The 13,062-nt window shown below is 39.9% G+C and overlaps 1 protein-coding gene across 1 annotated transcript in view; it reads right to left on the reverse strand.

The window, feature by feature from the left end:
* The window catches only part of zgc:110329 (uncharacterized protein LOC550500 homolog), a 26,985-nt gene extending 16,434 nt beyond the window's left edge, over window positions 1–10,551 (reverse strand). The window contains exon 1 of the mRNA XM_031296556.2: window positions 10,221–10,551. Coding sequence (XP_031152416.1) covers window positions 10,221–10,319 — 99 coding nt within the window. The 5' untranslated portion in view covers window positions 10,320–10,551. The remainder of the gene's footprint in view (window positions 1–10,220) is intronic.
* Window positions 10,552–13,062: the final 2,511 nt, after the last annotated feature.

Consider the following 13,062-nt stretch of genomic DNA (forward strand, 5'->3'; position numbering starts at 1 on the left):
TGCTCATATAGACGCCACAAATCATGGGGCACTACCCTTGTTTTGAGATAAATATCTTTTATTCGCAATGTCTTGGATAAGTACTTCATTACCCAAAATCCTGAACAAACCCCCCATCCCACAGTGATGCCTCCGATTGGCGGAACTCATGCTGGTGAGGGGGGGGGGGTGTCAGTACCCGATCTGTGCTGCCTGCACGATCCGTCACAAGGATTTACAACACTGCACGAATCACGATCTGTTCCACGCTTCTGACGTTAGCCTCTGCCGGGAAGCTAACGTTAGTTTAGCTAACAGCTAATTCGGCTAACCACTAGCTGACAGCTAGATTCAGTCTAAAATAACGTTAACTCAAACTTAACACTGGGTAAAGCCGGCTACAGCTGACATAACAGCAGTTATATATGTTAACGGTTATTTTCAGGTTTTATTTTGAGGGTCTTTTAAAAGTTATTACATGCTGTCTCAGCTAGCGGTTAGCCAAATCAGCTGTTAGCTAAACTAACGTAGCTTCCTTTATTCAGTGGTGCGCGGTGGTTTATGGGATGAGTAGTTCCTTCGCTCTGAGATGACGATATGTACACAGTAGAGGTGTAACGGTACGCAAAAATCACGGTTCGGTACGTACCTCGGTTTTAAAGTCATGGTTCGGTTCATTTTCGGTACAGTAAGGGAAAGAAATGCAAACATTAAACTGCAGGTTGTTTATTACTATAAACTTTTTAACAATTTGTTTACACTTTTTAAAACACTTTTTAATAAAATATAATAAATAAAATATATATAAAATAAAAAAAAGAAGAAAAATACTGCTGCAAAGTTCTCCTCTAAATACCATACTCTCAGTCTCAAACCAATATCACATAATAAAATATAATGAAAAATATAAATAAATAACTATGGATTACAGTGCAGCATTATCAATCCCAGCTTGTCAACAACCGAGTATGGTCGTAGATCAGCTGCTATAAAAACACCAATTGCTTTCGTTATTGCGTTGGCCCGATCGGAATTACCAGCAAAGGTCTGTTTAAATGCCAACGGGTTGTTTGAATTACGGTCGTTTTTTTCCTTGTAGTTGTGATGTTCACACTTGCGTGATGCCTTTTTAAATGCGTTAGCAACGTCGGCACACTGCTTTCGTCTTATCGACTAGTCTTTGTCCGTTGACGTATTTCACTGGGAAACTGAAGTGTTCCCAAACAGGAGACCTTAATGATATGGGTGGCTCTTCAAGCTCCGGCTTGTCCGTACTGTCTATGGGCTTGTCTGCATTGGCCATGACGCTAGCTAGCGAGAGGCTGGGCTAAAGCGTGCCGTGTATGTTGTTGTACAGCAGGCGGTGTGTGATTTTTATTTTTTTTTTTATTTTTCCCCAAACCACTTCAGCGGAAATCCCGCCCTGCAGTCGATTTCATTGGTTTAGGTTACAGTGACAGCAGGTAGGTTTAGAGATCAGTGTTTGGTGTCTGTACAGTGATTGACATATTGACATGACCAATGAAAACTTTAGAATCAGCTGCAGGGCGGGATTTGCGCTGAACGCGGAGACTTCCGCCACTTAATATGTTCGTGTGGAAACACGAAAATTGACCTATGTTCCGCACACAAAGGATTGTGTTCGGCCGTTCGGTGCACACGTGCACCTTACCGAAAGCCCTGTACCGAAACGGTCCGGTACGAATACACGTACCGTTACACCCCTAGTGCACAGTCTTGTACCTTTGACTTTTTGGGGATTTTCTGTTGTTTTTTTTACTCAAAATGATACGTTGTATGTTTATGAGTCACGTACCATCTGGTTAGCCTAAGGCATGGCCTAAAACTCTTTATATATGGATTTTCCCAGACGTCAATGGGAGAAATGAATGGGAAATTTACTTCCGGAACCCAAGGTCTCTCAGAGGAGGGGCAGGACTGTTGAGCTCTATACTCAAGGTGTAAATCTCATCAGCGTCAGTGAGCCAATAGGCACGCAGCATGCTTCTACCAAGATCTGATAATGCTGGTGATTGGCTGTCTAACGTTACATGTCGTAGAAGCAGGCAGGAAAAACTATGTTACGCACAGAAACGAGGCTCACGTAGTAGGAGCTGAAAAATGAGTAAAAAGATTTGTGCCATAATGTGTAATATATATATTTTTTTAATGGATTTCATAAAACTGGTATAGAAAAAAGTATCATTCAGGAACCGGTATGGAAGTCATGGTATTGGTACCGAATATTTTTTTAACGATACCCAGCCCTACTGAAAAATGTTAAATAAAAAAAAAATAATGTAATGAGGGACTGATTGTGTTTAATTGTTGCCACTTGAGTTTAAGTCTGTTTGGTTTAACAAAACCACAGCCTGATGGGTAAGTCACTGACATCAGTACATCAGCTTGCCCACTTTCACTCTGTCATTCTTTGATTATATTTAAATTACAGTTGGATTAAATTGTTCCAGTTGTAACACATGGCAGGAAATGTTCTGTTCAGATATGTTGGGTCTGCATTAAATAATACTATTGCCCTGATTTTACAGCTAACACTATCCTGTGTACCGTTGATTCAGGGGTCATTCTTACCACATCACGGGGTTCCACAAGATTTCATGAAATGAGTGATCTTTCAGGTATGAAAAGATGTACTTATCATACATACATTAAATACATTTGTTCCTAGTACACAAACCCCAAAATGTGCTGAAGCTGCCCTGAGTGCTCACATCATGTTGGGTAAAGGCTACAAAATGTGAAAGGATGATTAGGGGCACAGAAAATAGAATAATTGGGGCAAAATGTGGAATCAGTGTAATATGACTGCATCATCACAAACATGATGGCACCCAGTGCACAACCTTGCTTTACACTTAGACTGGCATCTAGCCAGTGGCAGAAGAAATACCTAGATCCTTTACCTAAGTTAACGTGTCAATACAACATACACAAACAGTATTCATATATAAAATATACAAACATACTTCAAATATCATATGTAAAAGTACTTTTTAAGCATAATAATAGCCCTTGTCTCATTATTATTACTTACACTATTAGATTGTTCATACTAATGCATTCATACTTAAGGTAAAATATGTAGTAAGTATCGACAACGGTTTGTAAACACACAGCATTTAAAGTTGGCCCCTCCTCTCCGGCTCAACCAACGAGAGAGATTCAATTTAAATTGAATGTTATCAATCCCTGAATTAGGGCTGCACAATTAATCAAATTTTAATCACGATCACAATTTTGGCTTCCCACGATCAAATTCACGTGAAGCGATATTTAAAATGCTTCATTCCGTTTGTCGGTACACGATCCGTTCTGCCTGCACGATCCGTTCTGCACATGCGCAAGATAATACTGTTTTACGTATCCATACGACCTGCACGATCTGTTCCACGCTAGCCTATGGCTAGCCTCCACCGGGAAGCTAACGTTAGTTTAGCTAACAGCTAATTCGGCTAACCGCTAGCTGACAGCTAGATTCAGTCTAAAATAACGTTAACTCAAACTTAACACTGGGTAAAGCCGGCTACAGCTGACATAACAGCAGTTATATATGTTAACGGTTATTTTCAGGTTTTATTTTGAGGGTCTTTTAAAAAAGTTATTACATGCTGTCTCAGCTAGCGGTTAGCCAAATCAGCTGTTAGCTAAACTAACGTAGCTTCCTTTATTCAGTGGTGCGCGGTGGTTTATGGGATGAGTAGTTCCTTCGCTCTGAGATGACGATATGTACACAGTAGAGGTGTAACGGTACGCAAAAATCACGGTTCGGTACGTACCTCGGTTTTAAAGTCATGGTTCGGTTCATTTTCGGTACAGTAAGGGAAAGAAATGCAAACATTAAACTGCAGGTTGTTTATTACTATAAACTTTTTAACAATTTGTTTACACTTTTTAAAACACTTTTTAATAAAATATAATAAATAAAATATATATAAAATAAAAAAAAGAATAAGAAAAATACTGCTGCAAAGTTCTCCTCTAAATACCATACTCTCAGTCTCAAACCAATATCACATAAAATATAATGAAAAATATAAATAAATAACTATGGATTACAGTGCAGCATTATCAATCCCAGCTTGTCAACAACCGAGTATGGTCGTAGATCAGCTGCTATAAAAACACCAATTGCTTTCGTTATTGCGTTGGCCCGATCGGAATTACCAGCAAAGGTCTGTTTAAATGCCAACGGGTTGTTTGAATTACGGTCGTTTTTTTCCTTGTAGTTGTGATGTTCACACTTGCGTGATGCCTTTTTAAATGCGTTAGCAACGTCGGCACACTGCTTTCGTCTTATCGACTAGTCTTTGTCCGTTGACGTATTTCACTGGGAAACTGAAGTGTTCCCAAACAGGAGACCTTAATGATATGGGTGGCTCTTCAAGCTCCGGAATCCTCTACAGTGAAATACAGTCACACTACACCGTTTAGCTGTCAGCATTTTAGCCGTGTTTAATCCAGTTACTACTATAGCTAATGGTAGGCTAACGTTAGCTGCTGTGTAACGTGTTATTAGTGTTTACTAGCGTGTTTATGCAGCGATGTTTCTGTTGCCTCTAATGTCTGTTTTGGAGCATCAGAGCGCAACGCATACATTTAAGTGGCACCGTAATCCGCGTTGCTATTTGGTCCGGTAGATACCGGGCACCGGTGCCCTATTGTAAAATGATTAGCAAGAGTATCCAAGTCTAACCCTTTGTGCACGCTAAAAACTGTAAAATATCTATAGAGTACATGCACCCTTCTTTATGTGCTACAACCAGCATTTCCTTTCCTGCAATTGATTTTCAATTGGAAACAGAGGCAATCTGCCTTGAGTGGGGTCCATCCACTTCAACTCTATTTACTGCTCACAACCCTCCATAAAGCATTGGCAGATACATTTGGCTGGGATCCCGCATCCAAAGTCAGCCTTTCTACCTTCACTGCTGCAGTAATAAAAATAAGAATAAGTAGCAGACTTTGTAGAAAAAAAGGGATCCGATACCATGCCAAAAAAATGGAATGGAATTTCTAGCATTGCATCAGTCATCCCAGGACACTGGAAAGATGGGATGCCTTGCAGTCTAAGGGTTTGTTAGCTAGATCACGATGGGTTCTAACAGTGCCCACGACTGCTAAACAGTGACACTGTGCAGAGACACATGGACCCAGGCCAGGAAAAAGCCTAACCCCACATACTATGTGTCCAAACCTGCTTTACAGTAAGGATGGCTTTTGAACCTAGCAATCATTCTTTTAACACTCAAATACAATGCTAAATGTAACTGCATGTTAGTGTAGTATGATGTGAAAGATACAGTATGATTGTAACTAACCTTGAGTGAAAAACAGAAAATAGAATCAGCCAGACCTTTTCAAATTCCACTGGATGAGGCAGAGTAATTCCCACTTGACACAGCTTTATTCCTGTCATAAGAATTCCCCCTAAATTACACTAACCAAACTTAACATCACCACCAGTGTTGGGCAAGTTACTTCCAAAATGTAATACATTATAGATTACTAGTTACTGTCATTTGAGAGTAATTAGTTATTACAATATTACTGTCTCCAAATTGTAATGCGTTACACTACTTTTGCATTACCTTTGAGTTACTTTCACCAAAATAACAGCGGAAGTTTGACTTGGCAGGTAGCTTATGAATTAGGGGAATAGGAGAAAATGATAATACTCAAAAGTACCTTACAGTTGTATTAAAGTACGGCATAGTTACCTTCCACCGCTGATAAAATGCAATGGTATTTACGTATAGCAAGCCTAAACATTAATTCCCGACATGTTTCTATCTGTCAGCAGCTCGGACACACTGCTGTCCGCGCTGACGTACCGTCACCTGTTGGGACACAGATTTTGTCAGTACCGTCTCTGGTTCTGGCTCTGACCACAGGAACAGTGACGGGACAGCTCGCTTCAACGCAGCGTAAAAACTCCTGAAAATAATGTCCATCTCACAAATGTATATGTCTCTGCAGTCATCTCAACCATCGAATACAGCAACAGGAAATACTCACAGCTTTTTTTTTTTCCTGTGAAGAAATGTTTCGAAAAAAAAAAAAAAAAAAAAAACACCACTAAATGTTGTAATAAAATTAGGGCTGTTATACGATTAATTTTTTCTTAATGACGATTAATCACATGTTTTATCACATGATTAAAATTCTATTATTTTGCATTTCAGAACTTTTTAAGTGCATAGTAAAAGGACAATTTCGGCGCAAAGCGAACCTAGGGGTTATTAACAGATGTGTACCCACTCTGTCGCTCTCTGGGACATGTTTTCATGCTAATCAAATGCATTTGTAGCTTGAAAGAAGCTAGTGCGGACCGCTGATTAGCTTACAATGCTAGTATTCGGGGCACAGGGAAAGTAAAAACAAATCACTATTTATACCACTAAAAAGGCTCAAAATATCACCAAACTTCAACGGTAGCATAATGAGGGTCCCTAAATGTTAACCGAAGCATTGAGAACTTTGTAAGTGTACAGACAGTTTATTGAACGAAGAGCTGCGGGAGCTCCGTGAAAGGGCTACCAGAGAGAGAGAGCTACCGGTAGTCAATGTACACAGCCTCGTACTTCAGGAAACTGGTGGTGTACCTGCGGACATTGTGAAGCTATGGCCACCGAACAGGAGTGTCTGTGTTGCACGGAGTATATTACTGTTTTACAGCAAAAAGGAATACATTACTGTAATTGCATTACTTCTGTGACGCGTTACTCCCAACATTGATCACCACAGCAACGATAGCTTTAATAGACCTTTTTCACAGCAGACATGTTGACATGTCATAGTAGGAAAAGCACAGGTGTATTCCAAACCATTAATGATGGCTGCATTCCACTTAGGAGAGGCCCTGGTATTGTGCATGCTGACTCACTGAAATAGCTTACTGGGACACTTGATGGAATTGAGCCATCGTTAAGGTTATCAATTTCAGCTGTGCTTTTCCTACTATGACAAGTCAAAATGTCTGCTGTGAAAAAGGTCCATTAAGCCTACACAGTTAGCTTGGGGCTAGAGGAGCTTTTGTCTGTTGAGCTAAGCTGGGCCACACTGTCCTAAATCCCAGCAGTAAGAGGGAGAGATAGTACATGGGAGCAACAGATCATATAAAAGGGACTCTGGAGTGCTAATGGAATTAAACTACTGATGTTTTGGAGTCATATTCAATAATGCGCTTCAGGGTGTACATATATTTGACAAACGCAGACAGTCGGGCAGATTTGCGATGGTGCAAATTGAACATTATTCCAACAATGTTCCTGGAGATAAAAGTGTTGTAGGAGTAAGATGGAGGAACAAAACAAAGGGGTTTGTAAGTGGGCCGATGAAGGCTGAGGATAACTTATCTTTACTTCTTAATGGCCTGGCAAGGCTTGTCCAGCATTTTACGTGGCTGTTGGATCCCAAATTAAACCCTGGCACTTTAAAAAACAAAAGTGCAATCAAAGTTCTGTCTATGAGTAGCTTATCTATTTAACTGCCGAAGCACCTGGTTGCATAGAAAAACTCTCCAACCACAACCAAAGTGTACTAAATTGATTTATTTTAGTTTTCTTAGATACGTGTAGCTTAATAAAAGTAACTGTGTAATGAAGTGTAGGAAATACTGAAATACTAAGCTTGATGTGACACTTGATTGAATCTGTGTCTTCCATTGGCTATCCCATTCAACATAACATACCTTTGCTTATTTGAATAACTAGTGCAGTGCCCGTTGAAAATGTGCCTGTTTGGAATGGGCCGATTGCTTGGCCTGTGGTATTGCTGCTTGTAGTATTCATCAAAACCAAATTGTACCCCAAAATTACTTACAGAAGGACCCCAAACCACTTCATATGCAACTCCACTGTATACCCTACTACTACTGATTTAGCTGACAGAACGTTACAGATCCAGAATGTAATCACAAAATATCACACAACAATGTGATATTGCACATATCTGCGTTCATCACCAGAACCAGACTCTCTCTCTGTGTGTGTGTGTGTGTGTGTGTGTGTGTGTGTGTGTGTGTAGAGAGAGACAGAGAGAGAGAGAGACGGTGTTGTCTTGTGTCGTATGATCGTGAAGGAATTTAACATTTCAGCAGAGGTGTTCATTTCCATACAGGTTTAGTGGCTTGACAGTTAGCAGTGAAGTAGGGGATTTGATTCGCGGGGGTATTTTGGCAACGGTAATGTTATTAGTTAGCAGTAGACTTAATTAACCAGGGCTGAATCTGATGAAAAGTGCTGTGTCTGCCCAGTTCAGCTCTGAGATTTTCTCACATTGCACAGAGCTGTGAAGGATTAATCTCCGAGATTACATTATGTTCTGCCTCTGGTTAGAAGTGGTGAATGTAGGCTACAGCTCACAGAAACTTAATATTATATAGTGTCTGGCTTTTGTTTGATATTTAGTGTTGGCAAATGGCTTTTTGTTGAGTTTCCTATAAGCGAAAAAATAGACACGGAAAAACGTAGCGCCTTTTTTTCGCCAACCTTATTCCACACAACAGTCGCGATGTTCCTTTCAGCAGGAAGCAGGAAAAGAGTCAAAGGCGGTAACCCCCCCTCGCTGTTGTAAACATGGATGTATTAAGGTTGTAATGCGTTCTGCACGTCTGCGTGTGGCGTGCAGGTTACCTTCCCACCAAACACGCCCCCAAACACGGACGACGATGGGACTCAAAAACAGTGTCTGGTAGCCTGCCTATAAGTGGCATCACGCTCTGTCTGCCACTTGTTGTCTGTAGCTGGTTGTGCTTTGCATGTTTGGGATTGTGAAACGTCCTTAAATTCCGGAATTGTCGTTTGTTTATTCAAAGTCAAAGACAGTCCGAAGTAGTGCTACTTTGCACATTTTTGTGTGTCTGAGGTGTATGTCACATTTTAGCTGCCATAGTGCTCACTCACTGTGCAGTGTGAGAGGGGGAGTGGCCAGCGGCTAGAGCGGCAAAAGCCAATGTGTGCTTCTTTTACCGATATATATATATTTAATGATATCTTTTGCATTTCTAATCCAAACAACGTCAAACTTGGCACCTTTACTCGTGCCCGTAGCAAGACACCTGTCAAGTTTGAAATCCATCAGACTAACAGTTCGAGAGATATGCAACACACACACACACACACACACACACACACACCTGCAATTTATAGATAGATATTTAAATTTGTTTCATCTGCCACAATCTTATATTAGCATCAAAAAACAACAGTGTGGGCAGTGACGAACAGAGAAACTGAACTAAAATAAATGTAGGCTAAGTTTGTTGGCTCACCTTAAACCAGAATGCTCCTAAACTGAGTTTGGAATAATATTCTCTCTTTACAAAAACACTTTACATGTTTAAAGATGTATAATATGTGCCTGGATTGGTTGAATGACCAACAACAGCGCCTTTCAGCCTGCTACTATTTTCTGACGGCAAAAACTATTTACCCACATTATCGTCCCTTTAACTGGATCCAACGCCCTGCACCACCGTGCTGTTTGCTAGCCAGTGGTCGCGGTGTATTGTCTCAATACCAAATGCAAATATTAACATCTCAGTAGTTTATCGTTTTAATATAAGATAGCCCAAAACTATTGTATTAACAGATTAAAATGTAGGAGGATGCATGGTGCTTGAAGTGATGTGTAGATCTTGCAAGCTAACTATTTACCAGCTAGCTAGTATCCAGAGAATCCCAAACCAAATCCCATTAGAAAATATGGCAACTTAATATTACATTGCTCAACAACAAAAATGCAAAGTTGTTATCATAATGTATAACGTATCTTATAATTATAATAGTCTCCTGGTAAAAACGGAATGCGTCCTATCCAACACGCGGCAATTTATTTTAATAAAATCTCATAATACTACGTCTCACGCTGTAACGATATTAGGTGGAACTTCGCTAGCTCTGCTAGCTAGTGTTTGATGGGAAATTGGGTTATAAATTGAAATTGTAATCCTAAAGATTCGTGGTCGTCATTCGGGGTACATGCCGACTTGCACAGTAGATCGTATAGACTCTAAATATGCCTGATGTTATGTTCTAAACGTGTGCATGTGACTGGAGTAGATAAGCACATTTAAACTCAAGTGTTTTGAACGAAGTTTGGAGAGAAGGCTCGTTGATGCTATTGGGTGGCTCGCGTCTGCTACAATTAGCAAACACAGTTGCTGCTCAATCTTACTATGGTATAAAATGCTGATGTCAATAAAGAGCCCGGGAACTTACCGAGAAGAGCATTGAGTAGATATTTAAGGTAAATTTGATGAAGTAGTAGAAGTGGTTGGTTTTCCTCAATTCAGAGTAGGACGGCATGGCTGCTGACATTAATAAAGCTAGCTAACAAGCTAGCTAGCTATCCTTTGTTTAGTTCAGGCAATATCAAAATAATAATAATAATGAAACATCAAATATTGTTAATGAAATAAAAAAAAATAAAACGCTTTTAAGACAGCTAACGTTAACTGAATTTTAAATATGTAGCAGCCTTCATTTCTCACATGCTATTGTATGTAACAACCGAAACAAAACCACTTCCGTACGGCCGACCAGTCCAGGCTTTGTTTTGACTACATTCTTAAAGGGGAAGTGCACACATACTCATTATTTAATTGGATTTCGCTGCTGCAGTTCATTTGTAACATATTTTTGTTTTGTTTAACTATAATACTGTTTACATTTATTGTTTCGAAGTTTATTGTTTATGAAATATTAAACCCCATAACAATATATACCAATTCCAACATTCAAAAGCAGCCAGCATTTGACATTGAGGTCAGAAGACAAAGATGAAATGGGTTCATAGTAGTAATATACAGATACAGCCAATCAGGTTTGTTAAAAGTAATGTAAATCTTGTTGCACCAGAATACTCATGAGTCAAAACAAACTTAAAAGAGAGAAAAACATGCTTTGGAGAAGTTCAAGTAGAGAAATCAGTTACTAATAGTAGTTGTAATGCATTACTTCTAGACTCATGCACAGCTAATCCCTCTTTCTTCAGGTTGCATCAGTTGTTGCCACCACTTGTTGGATATATTTGGCATGCTTGTGACATTACTGTTGCATTCACAAATAGGTTTACACACTTACAAAGCTGGCCATGTGTTTAACCAAGTGATTATCAGCAAAATTGTTTATTCTTCTCAGATTCCCATTTTAGAAGTTGGTTTATGTCCTTATTTTTATTGGAATCAGTAGTTTTACTTCCTCCTGATTTGCTCAGTCCTGGAGAGAGGTACATTTACGTAGCTGTGGTGCAATGCTTCAAGTCAAGGTGACGTGCAACCTCACCGCTTTGTACACTCCATTGTGTGTTTTGCAGAGATAATATAGATCAGCAATGAGTCACATCAGTCGTTACTTTTGATGAATTACTGGAGTCCTTCAGAATCAAAATAGCTTTAATGGTGTGTAATAGTGTACATATACACAGAATTTAGCTAAAAACAAGTTTGTCTCTCATTGCCAGACCTATCTCCACAGTGCTGTGGAGTAAGGTCTGGCTAGTCCACACATACATTCTTGGATAGGAGAAAAGAATGCACTGGGTTGTTTGCATTTCTTTAAACCAATCATAATTGTCTTGGGTGGCGCTAAACTCTGGATGCAGCGACAGTGCCTCTGCAAAATGGTCTCAGGAAGGAACTTGTTTTGGTGGCACATTTGCTCCCCGCAAAAGAAAATGCCACATACAATATTAAATAAAGTTAACTGTTTACACAATACAGAAATCAGAATCAGAAAAGGTTTTATTGCCAAGTAAGTAACACATATCTATACAATATATACATACACACACACATATAATATGAAATAAAAAAAATAAATACAGAAATAAATACATACAAAAAAAGCTGTTAAAGAAAAAACAGGTTGAATGGATTGAGTGCAGAATGTGCAAACATATAGCATGTGCAATGGGCAGGTGTATAGTCCAGGATGGAGGTTAATGTAGTGTAGTAACTTGGTGTGGGGGGTTTAAGAGTCAATGTCAGTGGGGGTCCGGGGCCTTGTTAATGAGGCTAACAGCAGGTTTTGTGGCGTGAGGTCTGATAGACCGCAGCCTTCTGTCAGAGGGGAGGGTTTCAAACAGTTTATGTCCGGGGTGAGAGGGATCAGCTACAATCTTTCCTGCCCGCCTCCTCGTCCTGGAGGCTACAAGTCCTGTAGAGACGGCAGATTGCAGCCAATCACCTTCTCAGCAGAGCGGATGATACACTGCACTCTGCTCTTGCAACCTACAGTAATGTGAGCTATTTAAATTAGCTGGATACATGGTTAAACGTATTTTGCTCTTACCAGTGTATCACCATGTGTAGTCTACTTTGTTCACAGCATACAACCACTCCCTGAAAGAACCAAGCAGGCCTGTCTTGTTGCAGGATCCAAAAGTTCTTCAAAACTTGCCATTTTTCAGCATGTAGCATGCTAGCTCGAAGTTTGTTGTTCTTTCCGGAAGCAAACAGAGTGTGAGAACAGCAACACACAGAGAGTGCCGTTTCCTTGGCACTATGGACTGGTGTTAACTGTTCATGACAGTGGATGACCTGACCTCTGAGCTTATAATGGAGAGGACCAATGGAGAGGTCCAATCAAAAAGACAGAATATTATGTTATCATGCACTGCCCTATGATGGAAGGGTTGTGTATCTCCAATGTAGGCTGGGATTACATCTTCCATAGGATCATGAACAAGAATAAGTGCAAAAGTGCAGAGAAAGGAATACATGATCATGCACTGCTCTGTAAGATCCACAGAGCTCATCTTTCCAAAGGCTTCTCTAACTCATCAGCATATTCATTGATCTTTGTTGAAGGACTTAAATCTGTCACCCCTATGCACATTCTGAGGGTCATTAGGTTAGCAGCAGCTCATTAAAGAGTCTCACATCCTTCACAAATAATTTAGTTCAAATATTCAACGGGAGGTAGGGCAACATTCAGGCTAAGCTACTGAAAGCCAATCAATCGAAAGGTCAGAAATAACATTTGGAATTCTGAAATCTTTTCATGTCTCTAAATCCCTCAGGATCATTGGCCAGCCTGGAAGACAGTTTGCATGGACTGG

Source organism: Sander lucioperca, chromosome 2, assembly GCF_008315115.2.
Source record: "Sander lucioperca isolate FBNREF2018 chromosome 2, SLUC_FBN_1.2, whole genome shotgun sequence".
NCBI classification, from domain to species: domain Eukaryota; kingdom Metazoa; phylum Chordata; class Actinopteri; order Perciformes; family Percidae; genus Sander; species Sander lucioperca.